At 42.2% G+C, this 16774-nt stretch overlaps 1 protein-coding gene across 1 annotated transcript in view; it reads right to left on the bottom strand.

The window, feature by feature from the left end:
- XPO5 (exportin 5) overlaps positions 1–16774 on the bottom strand; it is a 579115-nt gene that overhangs the window by 528720 nt on the left and 33621 nt on the right. Inside the window, exons 2-4 of the mRNA XM_069236247.1 lie at positions 15340–15461; positions 8760–8832; positions 8347–8484 (exon numbers count right to left, since the gene is read on the bottom strand). Coding sequence (XP_069092348.1) covers positions 8347–8484; positions 8760–8832; positions 15340–15461 — 333 coding nt within the window. The remainder of the gene's footprint in view (positions 1–8346; positions 8485–8759; positions 8833–15339; positions 15462–16774) is intronic.

Here is a 16774-nt window from a genome sequence, read left to right as displayed (position 1 = left end):
ATTGCCATGGGATGTACTTTTCTCTGATTGTCAGCGTTGGTGACTGTGTAAGTTTTTCCAGTCAGGTATTGGCCAGGGGAAACCAGTTTCTCTGTCACCATGGTGACACTGGCACCTGTATCCCTCAGGCCCTCTATTCTAGTCCCATTAATTAAGAGTTGCTGTCTGTATTTTTGCATGTTAGGCGGCCAGACAGCTAGTGTGGCTAAATCCACCCCACCCTCAGAAACTAGAGTAGCTTCAGTGTGGACCCTGATTTGCTCTGGGCACACTGTTGATCCCACTTGGAGACTAGCCATACCAGTGTTACCTGGATGGGAGTTTGGAGTGGAACCTTTCTTGGGACAGGCCTTGTCTCCAGTTTGGTGTCCATGCTGTTTACAGCTATGACACCAGGCCTTTTTGGGATCAAAGTTTTTACCCTTGTACCCATTGTTTTGTGAAGAGGCTCTAGGCCCACCCTCCTGTGCAGGTTTTTGGGGGCCTGTAGAAGACTCTTTACTATTTTTAGTTTTGGTTGTCTCATCACCCTTCCCCTGGGGAGTCTTTGTGACCCCTTTCTTTTGGTCACCCCCTGTTGAAGTCTTGGACACCCTTGTCTTGACCCAATGGTCCGCCTTCTTGCCCAATTCTTGGGGAGAAATTGGTCCTAGGTCTACCAGATGCTGATGCAGTTTATCATTGAAACAATTACTCAATAGGTGTTCTTTCACAAATAAATTGTACAGCCCATCATAATTACTTACACCACTGCCTTGAATCCAACCATCTAGTGTTTTCACTGAGTAGTCAACAAAGTCAACCCAGGTCTGGCTCGAGGATTTTTGAGCCCCCCTGAACCTAATCCTGTACTCCTCAGTGGAGAATCCAAAGCCCTCAATCAGGGTACCCTTCATGAGGTCATAAGATTCTGCATCTTTTCCAGAGAGTGTGAGGAGTCTATCCCTACACTTTCCAGTGAACATTTCCCAAAGGAGAGCACCCCAGTGAGATCTGTTCACTTTTCTGGTTACACAAGCCCTCTCAAAAGCTGTGAACCACTTGGTGATGTCATCACCATCTTCGAATTTTGTCACAATCCCTTTGGGGATTTTTAACATGTCAGGAGAATCTCTGACCCTATTTATATTGCTGCCACCATTGATGGGTCCTAGGCCCATCTCTTGTCTTTCCCTTTCTATGGCTAGGAGCTGTCTCTCTAAAGCCAATCTTTTGGCCATCCTGGCTAACAGGAGGTCATCTCCACTGAGAGCATCCTCAGTGATTTCAGAAATGTGGGACCCTCCTGTGAGGGACTCACTATTTCTGACTAACACAGTTGGAGACAGGACTTGAGGGGTCCTGTTCTCCCTATTTAGGACTGGAGGAGGGACATTGGCCTCCAAGTCACTAATTTCTTCCTCTGTGAGGTCATCATCAGAGGGGTTGGCTTTTTCAAACTCTGCCAACAGCTCCTGGAGCTGAATTTTGGTAGGTCTGGAGCCAATGGTTATTTTTTTGATATTACAGAGAGACCTTAGCTCCCTCATCTTAAGATGGAGGTAAGGGGTGGTGTCGAGTTCCACCACCTGCATCTCTGTATCAGACATTATTCTGCTAAGAGTTGGAATACTTTTTAAAGAATCTAAAACTGTTTCTAGAATCTAATTTCAAACTTTTAACAAACTTTTAAACTCTAAAAAGACAATGCTAAACAGGGACTTAACACACAAGGCCCTAGCAGGACTTTTAAGAATTTAGAAAATTTTCAAATTGCAAAAATGAATTTCTAATGACAATTTTGGAATTTGTCGTGTGATCAGGTATTGGCTGAGTAGTCCAGCAAATGCAAAGTCTTGTACCCCACCGCTGATCCACCAATGTAAGAAGTTGGCTCTGTATGTGCTATTTCAAAGTAAGGAATAGCATGCACAGAGTCCAAGGGTTCCCCTTAGAGGTAAGATAGTGGCAAAAAGAGATAATACTAATGCTCTATTTTGTGGTAGTGTGGTCGAGCAGTAGGCTTATCCAAGGAGTAGTGTTAAGCATTTGTTGTACATACACATAGACAATAAATGAGGTACACACACTCAGAGACAAATCCAGCCAATAGGTTTTTATATAGAAAAATATCTTTTCTTAGTTTATTTTAAGAACCACAGGTTCAAATTCTACATGTAATATCTCATTCGAAAGGTATTGCAGGTAAGTACTTTAGGAACTTCAAATCATAAGAATTGCATGTATACTTTACAAGTTATTGACAAATAGCTGTTTTAAAAGTGGACACTTAGTGCAATTTTCACAGTTCCTGGGGGAGGTAAGTTTTTGTTAGGTTTACCAGGTAAGTAAGACACTTACAGGGCTTAGTTCTTGGTCCAAGGTAGCCCACCGTTGGGGGTTCAGAGCAACCCCAAAGTCACCACACCAGCAGCTCAGGGCCGGTCAGGTGCAGAGTTCAAAGTGGTGCCCAAAACACATAGGCTAGAATGGAGAGAAGGGGGTGCCCCGGTTCCGGTCTGTTTGCAGGTAAGTACCCGCGTCTTCGGAGGGCAGACCAGGGGGGTTTTGTAGGGCACCGGGGGGGGACACAAGTCCACACAGAAATTTCACCCTCAGCGGCGCGGGGGCGGCCGGGTGCAGTGTAGAAACAAGCGTCCGGTTTTCAATGTTAGTCTATGAGAGATCTCGGGATCTCTTCAGCGCTGCAGGCAGGCAAGGGGGGGGTTCCTCGGGGAAACCTCCACTTGGTCAAGGGAGAGGGACTCCTGGGGGTCACTCCTCCAGTGAAAGTCCGGTCCTTCAGGTCCTGGGGGCTGCGGGTGCAGGGTCTCTCCCAGGTGTCGGGACTTAGGATTCAAAGAGTCGCGGTCAGGGGAAGCCTCGGGGTTCCCTCTGCAGGCGGCGCTGTGGGGGCTCAGGGGGGACAGGTTTTGGTACTCACAGTATCGGAGTAGTCCTGGGGTCCCTCCCGAAGTGTTGGATCGCCACCAGCCGAGTCGGGGTCGCCGGGTGCAGTGTTGCAAGTCTCACGCCTTTTGTGGGGAGCTTGCAGGGTTCTTTAAAGCTGCTGGAAACAAAGTTGCAGCTTTTCTTGGAGCAGGTCCGCTGTCCTCGGGAGTTTCTTGTCTTTTCGAAGCAGGGGCAGTCCTCAGAGGATGTCGAGGTCGCTGGTCCCTTTGGAAGGCGTCGCTGGAGCAGGATCTTTGGAAGGCAGGAGACAGGCCGGTGAGTTTCTGGAGCCAAGGCAGTTGTCGTCTTCTGGTCTTCCGCTGCAGGGGTTTTCAGCTGGGCAGTCCTTCTTCTTGTAGTTGCAGGAATCTAATTTTCTAGGGTTCAGGGTAGCCCTTAAATACTAAATTTAAGGGCGTGTTTAGGTCTGGGGGGTTAGTAGCCAATGGCTACTAGCCCTGAGGGTGGGTACACCCTCTTTGTGCCTCCTCCCAAGGGGAGGGGGTCACATCCCTAATCCTATTGGGGGAATCCTCCATCTGCAAGATGGAGGATTTCTAAAAGTTAGAGTCACCTCAGCTCAGGACACCTTAGGGGCTGTCCTGACTGGCCAGTGACTCCTCCTTGTTTTTCTCATTATTTTCTCCGGCCTTGCCGCCAAAAGTGGGGCCTGGCCGGAGGGGGCGGGCAACTCCACTAGCTGGAGTGTCCTGCTGGGTTGGCACAAAGGAGGTGAGCCTTTGAGGCTCACCGCCAGGTGTGACAATTCCTGCCTGGGAGAGGTGTTAGCATCTCCACCCAGTGCAGGCTTTGTTACTGGCCTCAGAGTGACAAAGGCACTCTCCCCATGGGGCCAGCAACATGTCTCGGTTTGTGGCAGGCTGCTAAAACTAGTCAGCCTACACAGATAGTCGGTTAAGTTTCAGGGGGCACCTCTAAGGTGCCCTCTGTGGTGTATTTTACAATAAAATGTACACTGGCATCAGTGTGCATTTATTGTGCTGAGAAGTTTGATACCAAACTTCCCAGTTTTCAGTGTAGCCATTATGGTGCTGTGGAGTTCGTGTTTGACAAACTCCCAGACCATATACTCTTATGGCTACCCTGCACTTACAATGTCTAAGGTTTTGTTTAGACACTGTAGGGGTACCATGCTCATGCACTGGTACCCTCACCTATGGTATAGTGCACCCTGCCTTAGGGCTGTAAGGCCTGCTAGAGGGGTGTCTTACCTATACTGCATAGGCAGTGAGAGGCTGGCATGGCACCCTGAGGGGAGTGCCATGTCGACTTACTCGTTTTGTCCTCACTAGCACACACAAGCTGGCAAGCAGTGTGTCTGTGCTGAGTGAGAGGTCTCCAGGGTGGCATAAGACATGCTGCAGCCCTTAGAGACCTTCCTTGGCATCAGGGCCCTTGGTACTAGAAGTACCAGTTACAAGGGACTTATCTGGATGCCAGGGTCTGCCAATTGTGGATACAAAAGTACAGGTTAGGGAAAGAACACTGGTGCTGGGGCCTGGTTAGCAGGCCTCAGCACACTTTCAATTGTAAACATAGCATCAGCAAAGGCAAAAAGTCAGGGGGCAACCATGCCAAGGAGGCATTTCCTTACAGATACTAATTTCGAACTGTAGACAAGCTGATAACCGATTTACTGTGGAAATCCGGGAGCAGACAGTTGACGCTTACCACCCTGCAGAGACTGTGGAATTGGGGTGGTTTTATTGGAGGGAGGGGGGTGCTCCCGGCCGCTTTCTCCCTGGGGGAGGGAGCAATATCTCCAATATATAAAGATCTCCCGTATGGCAAGCGAAATATGGCCATCCTTTACCAGTGAATTGATTAGATCCAACACACTGACCAATATGCTGGGGATGGCCCACAGCAGTCGACTGATTACCCACTTCTACATGGCTCTTAGAGATGATTTACCACATGCCTACGCACACTAAATGGGAGATGCTCATGAAGCGGTCCCTGTCCCCCAAGGAATGGGAGAAGGTGCATGAGGGAGTAAGGAGGGCCAGCTCTAATGCGCGTTTCAAACTCCTCCAGTACAAATTCATTCATCAGATATATCTCACTCCCCAAACATTTTAAGCAATCTATGAGGCCTGCTCAGTGGGCTGTCCACGTTCCAACTTCCAGCCAGCAGATTTTCTGCATATGATTTGGACAGGTCAGTCCTTACCATCCTATTGGCATACGGTTCTTAATGGTCTCAACATAGCCTCGGGTGGGGTGTACAACTGGAAATGAATCTAATAGTATTGTGATTGCTTTCCACACCTGCTAAGAAATACTTAAGCCGGGGGTTCGTTCTTCTGGAGCTTGTACTGACCAAGCGAACATTGACATGGCATGGCTTAAGCCAACCCCCCCCCCCCCCCCCCCCCAAGCATTGCAGCCTGGCTAAGATGTCCTGGAGTGGCCAAGTACAGAGGAGGTATGAATATGTCACACGTGCAGAGACAACAAACTAGAGGATGACTCGTAAGAGTGGTCAGCTATGATCTGAGCTGCAAAAGGCATTGGGCCAGACCGTAGATTGGGTGAGAGATGTGTTGCCCACCCTGAAATGGAGGCTGAAAGGACGCCTGCCTAAGGGGCTACAAATATCTCCTACATTACACACATTATCCCTCACGGAAGAATGGAGATGGTACACACGGAAGCATATGCTTTTATATGATACATATGCCATTTCTTCTGCATCCGACTATGGGAGTAGACCTTTCCAGATTACTGATACTTACATCTTTACTGCTAAAGCACATATATGTGTAGAGTGCTGTCTATTTGCTTGCAGCATGCAATACTGTTCACTGGCCAAAAGATGCGCTCCTTTGTCTATGTGTTATCAAAAACCCCACTAAAGTTTTTGGGGAAAAAAAAGAAGCATCAGTGAGCCTTGTTTTATGAAACATCGAGACAAGTGATACTTGCCCTTCTCTACGTAGCTGTAAAGGTAACTTGCATATACAAAAATGACAGAGGTAAGGGAACAGTAATGCAGACATTTACCAGGCCCAGGAGAAGGTTTTTTTTTGTGTGTGTAAACTTTATCTGTGCATTTCGAGCTCATTAATAGAATTCCTTGATGCTGGAGTAATGGAAATAAACAAGTGCCGCTTGAAGTGTACCATTAACAACTTTGCACATTGGCTCAGTACACTCCTATTGCTAAATTGATGTGTTCTCAGGTTACAGGATTCAGCATTAGTAACAATCTGTAAATCTAGCAGATTACTCTGTAAAGACATCCACACTTACGAATATGTTGTCTTTTTGCCCCCAGAAAACAAGCATTGGCAAAGCCAGAAGATCTGGTTTTATTGTGCTAAGTCATGTAAACGCAGGCATGCACAAAAGCACACTAAAGCACGTGCCAATGCGAGCAAAGAAAAGTAACAGCATAAGGACAGAGTTCTGTATAAAATGCACATAAGACATATAGCGTACAGATTCCAAAACGGCCAACAGCATGATGTGGGACGCAAATCCTCCTCTTGGTGGAGCTGAAGTCCACTCTAAATATTTTTTTTTAAATGGTAAAAACAAGTCGGACAGACAGTTGCGCTTTCAAGCAGGACCTAAAAATTGGCATCTGTCAGCCTTCTAATAAATCCTCAACTGGGGCTCTATGTTGTTGCTTTTCAGAATGAATTGTAATCTTATTTACAAAAATGTGTGTAGGTGATTAGCTTTGAGAACCACAGCATGACTAATGTGCCAAGCTTCACTGGCTGCTGTCAGCCAAGGTATCATTTACAGATGATCAGACAGCGAGGAAAAGCATTCTCTTCTGATTTGGCGATTATGACCTCTTGATTCAGATGTTATGCCTTTGTTTCTGAAGTATCTGTGCACAGAGAACGCTCTTCCTGGGCCACAATGTACTATACTCTCCTGTAGATTTAGTTTAAATAAGTGGCTGTCGTTTACCAAGATGCGGCTGAAGTGTGGTTCAGGATTTCAATTAGGCCAAGGATTGCTAGTTTCTTCTAAAATGTAGGTGAGTAAATGTTTGCCTGGTTGTTGGTCATGGTTTATTAGGCACACGTACACATCAGGAAAGTGCTTCATTACTTCCTCAAATGTCTTTGCTTCGTTCAGCAACTTACAGCCCAACACAAGCAGCATAACATAGCTTAACACAGTGGTTGAAGTATACTGTGTTTTGCAAACATCAGACCTTTTTTAACCGTATATTGGGGAGTGTGAGCCACCATCTCCATTCATGTAAATCTCCATGTTTATGTGGAAGCCCAGACCCATGCGCTAGTATCTTGTGTATATGTGAGTGAATGCCCATCTGTACTGTGAATAGCACCTTAGCAGTAGGCTGTGTGCAAGAACAAGCCTGGCTACTGGGGCAGTCGGATGCATTCTACATGCCCGTGGCTTGGCACAGTACAAGACAGAGGTTGAGGACTGTTCTGCCAGACAGTGGAAGTGCCTGCATTTCTGTGGTTGGTGGGAGGACGTCCATCCACTGAAGTGAGGAGAAGGGACACAGGGATACCATTAGTAATTTCATAAGACTTTGTTAGCAAGAGACTGCTTATTAGTCATCCTCAGCATTGCCTTTTAGGTGATGGTAGGGGTAAAGGATGCGACTGCTGTTCTGTTTAAAAGGTGAACTCTTCCAAGGTGAGGAATCTACAACCATCTGTCTCAAATTACTCCTCACATGGGCGGGTGGCAGCCATGTGGAGAAATTTCACACCACATTAGGCATGTGTTGTGGGTACCCCAAGTTCGAGATAGTGCCTGTACTCGCTTACTGGAAGAAGCACCCCTTTACACAATGCTGTGTTTGGAGAGATGCTTGAAGAGGAACTACTCCAAACAGACTCCAGATTGAGAAAGTGGATTTACTCCCCCGTTTAGAAAACGTGTATTAAAATAGAACCCAAAGCACTCCATTATGTTCCAGCTGAAAGCCCTTTAAATCCAAAGGAAGGGAGTGCTCCAGAGCCCTCGAATGACTGCTGTGTGACCAGTACTGCTGACAGCCAGCTTCCCAGGGGAGGTGACATCACCTGGAGCTTGCACTTTCTGCTCGAGGAGCTGAGAATCTGCCTGAAGCATCTACAAAAGTCCGCCTGCCCGATGAGAGGGGGAAGAAGGCAGTCTGGACCTGCAGGAGAGGCCAACTGCATTCCGGGACTGAGGGACATGCAAGAAGAGCAGACTACCCGCGAGAAAGCTTGAGTGGCCCGTGTTAAAGGGTCTCCCAATAGGAACTGTTGCAAGCTGCTATACCAGTCCTAAGCATCTTGAATTTAACTGACTTCTCCCAAAAGCGATCACAGTCCACATGGTCCATCTAACACACTACACTGCATGCATATGTGATAAACAACCATTCCAGCAAAAGAATTACATCATTATTGCAGAATTTCATACCCCTTGTTTAGAAAGTGCGTCCAGCTCTTCCAACATTTCTGGCCAATGCTGAGGCCACTCTCGTTTGATCATCTCCACCACAATCCGAGCAATTACATCTTTAATGTGGCTTTCCTCTACAAGAATGGATTCTGTGCCCTGAACAGACGAGAGAGAGAAGATTGTAAAATCAAAAGTCAGCATGATGTACAGATAAGAACATTCAAGGAGGGCCAAACTTCTAATTTAAAGTTCTATGAAATGATCTAGAGTAGAGAAACAAAACACGCAAAACTGGGCCAGCATTTGCTCTGCTCTACCAGTTTGTTGTATTTTTCTACAAGTCACAAATCTGCCCTAGATAAACCAGAGGATCGAAACAACTGTTCAACTGAAGGGCAACATTATTAGCAACAAACTACTCCAATACTCACAGTGGACATCAAAGTCATGACATTATTCTTGAGAAATACTTTCTCATTGTGGGACATGTTGTTCCAACGAAACCTATAAAAGAAAAAAAATAAAGAACAATCATGTATTCCTTATTAAGTCTGAGAAAACTAAATCATATAGATTCAAACTGATCAGAGTTAGTTTCTTACACCATAGTAATACAAAGTACAACATGTTTGGTAAGTCACCTGGTCTCAGCAAGACTTACTATCACTTATTAGGCACTTTAACTCCTGATAGAATAGGCAAACGGGATTTTGAGATTACTTGGTCTCGGCAAACACTAAGAAAGTAAAAGAATTCCTAATCCACTTATGAATAACCAGCATGGTAGGGTAAGGGTTAATTGATGAACATTTGTGCATTATTTTGATGCAGTCATCTGAAAGCTTAGAAGGTCCAAATAGCTTCAATAACACGACCAAGACTACTTCAGTAATTTAATAATTGGTAACACTACTTAATGTAACAAACCTATGTTGGATAGTAGTAAATGATATACAGCAATGTAAGGCTTTTTGTGTCTGCAAGTGGGCGGGGGGGTGTTGACACCCAAAGACACTCCTACCCCCTACCCGATCAATGAAGTAAATGTTCCCAAGCCCTTACTTACCTACTTTATCAATAGTTCCCGTTTGCTTTACTGCAAACAATCCCACAGTGCACCCTGTTCCAAAGCCCAAGATGAGAAAGCTCTTCTCCCAATATGCAGAGCCTGTATGCCAACCCAGAGTTGTGGTCAGGGTAATGAGCAGTTCCCAATTAGCTGATCACTCAAAACCAGTTCAGGCTGTAGTTTTCCTTTCACTGGGTGGGAGGCCAGCCTATGTCGGGGGAAACATTTTTGGGGCCTTTCCAGTTGCCATCTTGTGACAGGGAAGATTACTTAGCAGGAATTTAAATTTGTAGGCCCACACCAACTGGTCTTCCTGGCAGGAGAAAATCAACTTCCCACTCCCAGGCTGCGGTCTCTGCTCTGGGAGCAATTTTCACACCTTTCACACCTAATTCAAACCAATCACTAGCTGGGCAATTGCTGGAGAGCTAATGCAAATTAGTCTACAGTAGCTGCAGGTAGGGTAAGGGTAACTTAGCAAAAGTTGCATTTTCCACCTATTTAATAAAAATCTGACTTTACCTTTTTTTTATTAAATATGAAAATAAGTCTTTGAAAGGAGTCTGTGGCTGTTAAAGGTCAAACGTTATAGATTAAAAAGAGTAATCTATACTTTTAACTTTTCCTACATACCAGTTACAGCTGACCAGTGAACATGTCATTTTCGGGGTAGGCACTGGGGGAACATGCCTTTTCTAATGTCACATGTTGCACTCATTTTATATGCCCTACCTTGTGGGCATCAAGATGCACTTGAGTGACTTAATATTTATAGTCTAGTTCTGCTACATGTCAAATGGGCAATTTTGACAGGCATGTAATATGGGGTTCAAGCTGCTACTATCAGGCTACAAAGGGTACATCTGAAACCATGTTTTCACTGCCACTTTAGTTGACGGCATAATAGGTACTGCAGTGCAAAGCTGCATTTAAAATTCCAGTTATGGTGTATTCCTAGACACTAGATTTTATATATATCACAAATATCAAGACTAGAGGGGACTTTTCGATCTGACAATTCTAACATCATTGTAAATATTTCTAAAGCACAACTAACTTTGAATCAAGAGCGTATTCTAAATTTAGGGTTACATTTTTTGTCCAGATAATCATTGGGATTATGTTGACACCAGAAAATAATTGTATAAATATACACGTAAGTTGCAGCTGTTGAAACATTTTTCCAAAAAAAACACGGGCCACTACATCAGGGCCCAATACTAACGCAGATATGTTATCTGGGTTTCATATCAATGATGTCCCTGACCTAGTAGAAATTGGGAATTTGAGTTGTGTAGATGATACAAGCAACGATACAGGCAAAGATAATAACATTTTGATAGACATGGGATTTGTTACGAATCAGACCATTTCCAGTGCATTAAAACCTTCCAGTAGATTTAACCCTCAATTACCCACGGGCAATATGATTGATATGTTCTATGAATTGGTGGTAGACGATATTGACCATTTCCGTAAAAATTGGAAAAGCATTAAAATGAAAAAATCTCAGAGAACTAATTTTTCAGCCTCAGATTGGAAAGATCTAAATGAGCTCAAATCTAATAGCACCATTGTCATCAAACCCTCCGATAAAGGAGGGAATATCGTCATCATGGATACAGATAGTTATGTGAAGGAGGCCAATCATCAACTTTCCAATAAACAACATTATCAAAAACTAACCACCAATCCCACTAGTGAATATCAAACTATCTACTGGGAGATGCTTGATATTTGGCACACTAATGATCTTATAGATCAAAATGAATATCTTTATCTAAAAGTCACGTCTCCCAGAACCCCCTGTATCTACTTTCTACCAAAAATTCATAAAAATAAAAAACATCCCCCTGGTCGACCCATTGTCAGTATGAATTCGACCCTCTTAGAAAATACCTCTCGCTATCTGGACCTCTTTCTATGTCCCTATGTAACCGAATTGCCCTCATACCTACGAAATACCAATGATTTTCTAGCCAAGATTCATAATGTTCCATGGCAATCCAATTATTTATTGGTTACCATGGATGTGACTGTACTTTATACCTCCATCATGCACGATTATGGTATCCAAGCGTGTAGTCATTTTTTAGGCACTCGTAAAATTGAATTCCTTCAACACACCAACATGCTTGTAAGCATGTTAAGATTCTGTCTCACCCACAATGCCTTTCTATTTGACAACCAGTACTATTTGCAAAAACAAGGGACTGCGATGGGAGCTTCATTTGCTCCCACTTACGCAAACCTTTACATGGGCTGGTGGGAGAAGGAGATAGCTTGGTCTGACTCCAATAGTAAATATATGGAACAAGTGGTACTATGGGTCAGATACATCGATGATCTTTCTCATTTGGGATGGTGATGAAGGTTCTCTTGTACAATATGTTAACATCATCAATAATAATGAGCTTAATATCCACTTAGATTTAAAATATAGTGCCCAAACTATAGAATTTCTTGATGTCCAGATTTCTGTACAAAAGGACAGTTTACAGACAACTATATTTCGCAAACCTACAGCTTGTAACTCAATTCTGCATGGTAACAGCTGTCACCCGAAAGCTCTGAAATGGAGCATTCCATATAGTCAATTTCTACGGGCTCGTAGAATTTGTTCTAATGATGAATGTTTCAATACTGAAATTGTTACCATGATACAGAGATTTCTGGAGAGAGGTTATCCCTTAAAGATTCTTAAAGATGCACATTTGAGGGTGGTGAACATGTCTAGAGAAAAACTTATTTTCAAATTTGGAAGCACCAACAATCAGGATCAAAATGATGGATCCTCACTTAGACTTTTTCTCAAATTTAACTCTCAACACTCTCAACTAAATAACATACAAAACAATTGGCATGTTTTGAGACATGACTCTGCCATAAAGGACAGTATAGGTCCCCATCCACATATAACATATCGCAAAACTCAATCATTGGGTGATCATCTCACCAGAAGTCTATTTAGTTCCAAAGCTAATTCATCTTGGCTAGCTAAGAAAAGCCTTGTTTTTTGGAAATGTGGGCACTGCAAATCTTGTTTATATGCACAAAACACCCACACATACACTACATTTGAAGGGAAAATTTGTGATATTCAGTTTCACAGGTTATGCGATCTGTTATATGTCAAATATGTTATTGAATGTGGCTGCCATAAAAAAATATGTAGGCAGCACCATTTACAAATTGAAAGTCAGGTTTTTACAACACCTTAGAGCCATCAAGAACCACGATCCATCTTACCCTTTGGCTAAACACTTTTGGGATGTACATGAAGGCAATTGCAGTTCTCTAACATTTTATGGCATTAAAACCATCACTGCCCACCCCGGGGGGGGGGGGGGGGAGGCAATAGAACTGCCCACTTGAGACAAACTGAGTCGAAAATGATTCTACTCTTAGGCACAGAAAACCCCTAGGGTCATAACTTGGATGCAGAGCTTCATGTACATCTGTGAAATTTTTGATTTTTACATTTGCATATTCTTACAGTAGAAAATATGAAATTCTTTCTGTATTGAAGATTTTTTCGGGATCCTGTTACTGATCAATAATATTTCCGGATTAGGACTCAGTTTATTTTGTTATTTTATATCCTACATTATCAATTTTCTTAATGGTTTTACACTCATTTTATTACTTCTGCACTTTGTTATTAACTTTTGAGGGATGCTTTAGCGGTTTGAACATACATATCCCTGTTGTTGGATTAGATGGGGTTATCTTTTAAATTCCAAGATCAATAGTATTGTTGCCTGTGTCATGGATATAATGATATTTTTTTCTGTTGATATTATATTGATATCTGTAGGATCTTTTTACCATTTTTATGAATTGTGTAACTATTTATTCATAACTGAATTTTATACTGTCATTAAGACCAATTGAGATATTTATGTCAGCATAAATTGTATAGAATTTTGGTTATTTATATCTATTATCCATATATTTGTCCTTTTTATATCTCTTTTATTGCCACTCTTTGATATAAATTGACTGGAATTATTCTATTTATTTTTAGCTTGTATATAGATTGACTGTACTAAAAATTATTTTCAATACATATATTTATCCATCTATTTATATATCAAGCTTTTAAAATCGTTAAGCAAAAAGTGGATAGTATTCCGATATTAGAGAGAGAAAAAGGAGAAAAAAATATTTATATATGGGTTGTTTTACTCCTCGTATTTATTAATTATCAATTGAGAAAATACATCTATTTATGCATTCAAAGTGATTATATTATAAATGTGATGTTGTATTACAATATAAAAGAACTATATAACGTTATATTTAAGAGTTCATATTCCATTCAAGCACAGGGTCACTATTTTCCATCTTTGAAATCTAAAACTGTTATGTTACAAAATGGCTGCTCTGTTTGCACTTTCCTTTTAGTTATGTAGTCAATAACAAAGAAGGACTATAGGGTTTAAATAGTTGGGTGTAAAAATGACTGCCAATGTCCAGTTGAAGGCTATTGCCGAAATGCGTCGACATTTGGTTGGGACAGCGTGTGTTTGTTCTTGGTGGGCACATTAGAGACTCTTATTGTGCCTTTTACTTATTATACTTTTTCATGCGGTGTGAAATTAACCTGCATTTGAACTTTTTTCAATAAATTGGAGCCGATGAGATTATATACAAGTGGTTTTTAACTCTACATTTTACGAGCTTGTTCGGATATTGTGCAGCCCTTTGGTGTGTGACTGTATTGCACCGTTTTTTTTTAGTATATATATATATATATATATATATATATATATATACACACACACACACACACACATATATATATATACCCACACACACACACATATATATATATATATATATATACAGGGATATTTGAGGAGACCACTACCTGTTTCAGGCCATTGACCCCTCCCCACTCTAAAGTTAGCATAGCCATGGGATGTACTTTAGTATGATTGTCAGCATTGGTGACTGGATAAGTTTGTCCAGCTAGGTAGTGACCAGGGGAAAACAGTTTATCTGTCACCATGGTGACACTGGCACCTGTACCCCTCAGGCCTTCTAAACTTGTCCCATTAATTAAGAGTTGCTGCCTGTATTTTTACATATTAGGGGGCCAGGCAGCCAGTGTGGCTAAATCCACACACACAAACACACACATATATATATATATATACACACACACACACATATATACACACACACACACACACACACACATACACACACACACACATATACATATACACACACACACACACACACACACACACACATATATATACATATACACACACACACACACACACTATGGCCTTCTTGGAAAGTTAAATGTGCCAATCATGTTTAGGTCAATTTAACTAGGTTTTAGGAGTTAGAGCACATACACAGGGCTTCGGACAGTCAGGTAGGGCCCAACAAAATGGGTGTGACCAGCTAAAGGGGGCACTGCAATACTAGGGCACCAATATTGTGGATCTGTGACAGTAGCAGTAAACAACATGTAATTAATGCTCAGAAACTTCAGACTCCTCATAATCCCAAGAAGCAAAAAGTTAACATTTTGAACAAAGAAATAAGCTTTCTAGGTACTGCTGAAGATACAATGATTCAATCAGAAGTGCTACAGCTAATAATGGCAATGAACAAGACTGATTGTCACTGTTCAACACAGTCCATGAATAAACTGGCGTAACTTATTGTAAAGGGAAATGGTTGACGAAAAACAAGAAAGTAATAATCACAGAAGCAGAACCTCCCTTCACCAGGCAATACTCCTGCCTAGCTAGAGGTAAAGAAGTTCCTGCCTAGCTAGAGGTAAAGAAGTAAGACATGCAGAAGCTTATAATCAGCGAAAAAAAGATTTCGCTTTCCAATCAACTGTGCTTGAGTAGGCTTTGACACAATTCCTCCAATTAACTGGATGTTTTACCATAAAATGAGATGAAGATACTTACTTGACCACATGTTCCATAATTTGGAGTCCAAAGTGCCGTACAATCGCAGGTTGGGACTTCTCTGCCAACTTCAGACCACAGAGGACACAGATGGGGCACTTCTCTTTAAACTCTTCACAGAACTAAACAGGAAAAGTGAAAAGCATTACAGGCTATACTTGAGCAAGTGAAAGCAGACTTTAATGTGGGATACATGAAGCTAAAATGCAGACTGGAAGTGGAATTCCATAAATCTTTAAGCGGCTATCTGCAGTGTGACCACATTACTGTGTACATCATACTAAAGAGCCAGGTTCCGTCTTCCAGCCGGCTGATACCGCCTGGCCATTGCAAGTAACATACACAGTCCAAGGTTTTCATACGTGCCAGTGCCACTATTTAGGTTTCTTCCTTTCACTAAGCAATATATCTCAAAATCCGGAAGTTATAAAGGCAAATGTTACATGGCAAGTGATCCATTGTTCAGGAAACTCCTTAAGCACCTGCTGCAATCACTCATTCGATCCTCAGATTGCCTGGTGATGGTACTCATGTCAGAATTAATGAGCTGTTTTATCCATCCAAATTCCAATCACCTGGAACAAAATCCTCATCAACATCAAAACAGTCACAACCCTATGGCAAGAGAGGAACTGAAGACAGCACTTCAGAAAATCCTACTTCCCCACAAAAGCATAACCTGCAAACCCCAATTAAGCTGCTTCATTGAAAAACTATCAAGTGGCTTATCTCTGGGGCTATACCACTAAGTAATTCTCTATGTTCCCTATGGATTGATTCTGGGTGAAACTCACAAATACTTTACTTAGAAACTGGGTAAACAAATTATGGGTAGATGGCAGGAATGATGTATGTATCTTACATTTGGGTGGACATTGCATATACTGTATTAAGGACTGTAAGTATCCTTCCCTAGTATCCTTCCATATTACCGGCACACATCCCTCTGGGTTCTTGGTAATCTGGACCCACTTACTTTTCTAATGAAATTAGTACCCATGTTCTTAGTAAAGTACATCTACTTGGAAGTCACAAATATTCCCGTTAGAATTAAGAAACTATCAGTGTTCCTGGTATGTAGCATCAAGGTGCAACAAACATACACTAGGCCCCTCAAATATAAAAATACATTAGACAAGGGTCCACCTATTTACTCTGTTATATAATTGTAGACTAAACAAACTTTTTCAAAATCTGAGTAACTCTCTCATATGCATTGCTCTACATAACCTACAACCACATTCTCAGAAATTAAGCAGCACTATTCCTTTAAGGTATGATTTTGAAGACTTTCCTTGTAAGAACGTAGGTTATTAGTTGTGAAGGATGCAAGTCCTTAACAAGTAATAGGTCCAAATGACCTCTTTACTTGTAACCAGACACCCCATTGTAGCACTTTACTCTCTCCGGGTAAGGAAGCAGGGCAGACCAATGC

This window comes from Pleurodeles waltl, chromosome 5 (assembly GCF_031143425.1).
Source record: "Pleurodeles waltl isolate 20211129_DDA chromosome 5, aPleWal1.hap1.20221129, whole genome shotgun sequence".
Taxonomy (NCBI): Eukaryota; Metazoa; Chordata; class Amphibia; order Caudata; family Salamandridae; genus Pleurodeles; species Pleurodeles waltl.
Note: the sequence above shows the minus strand (reverse complement) of the source record. Positions and strands in the feature narration are given on the sequence as shown.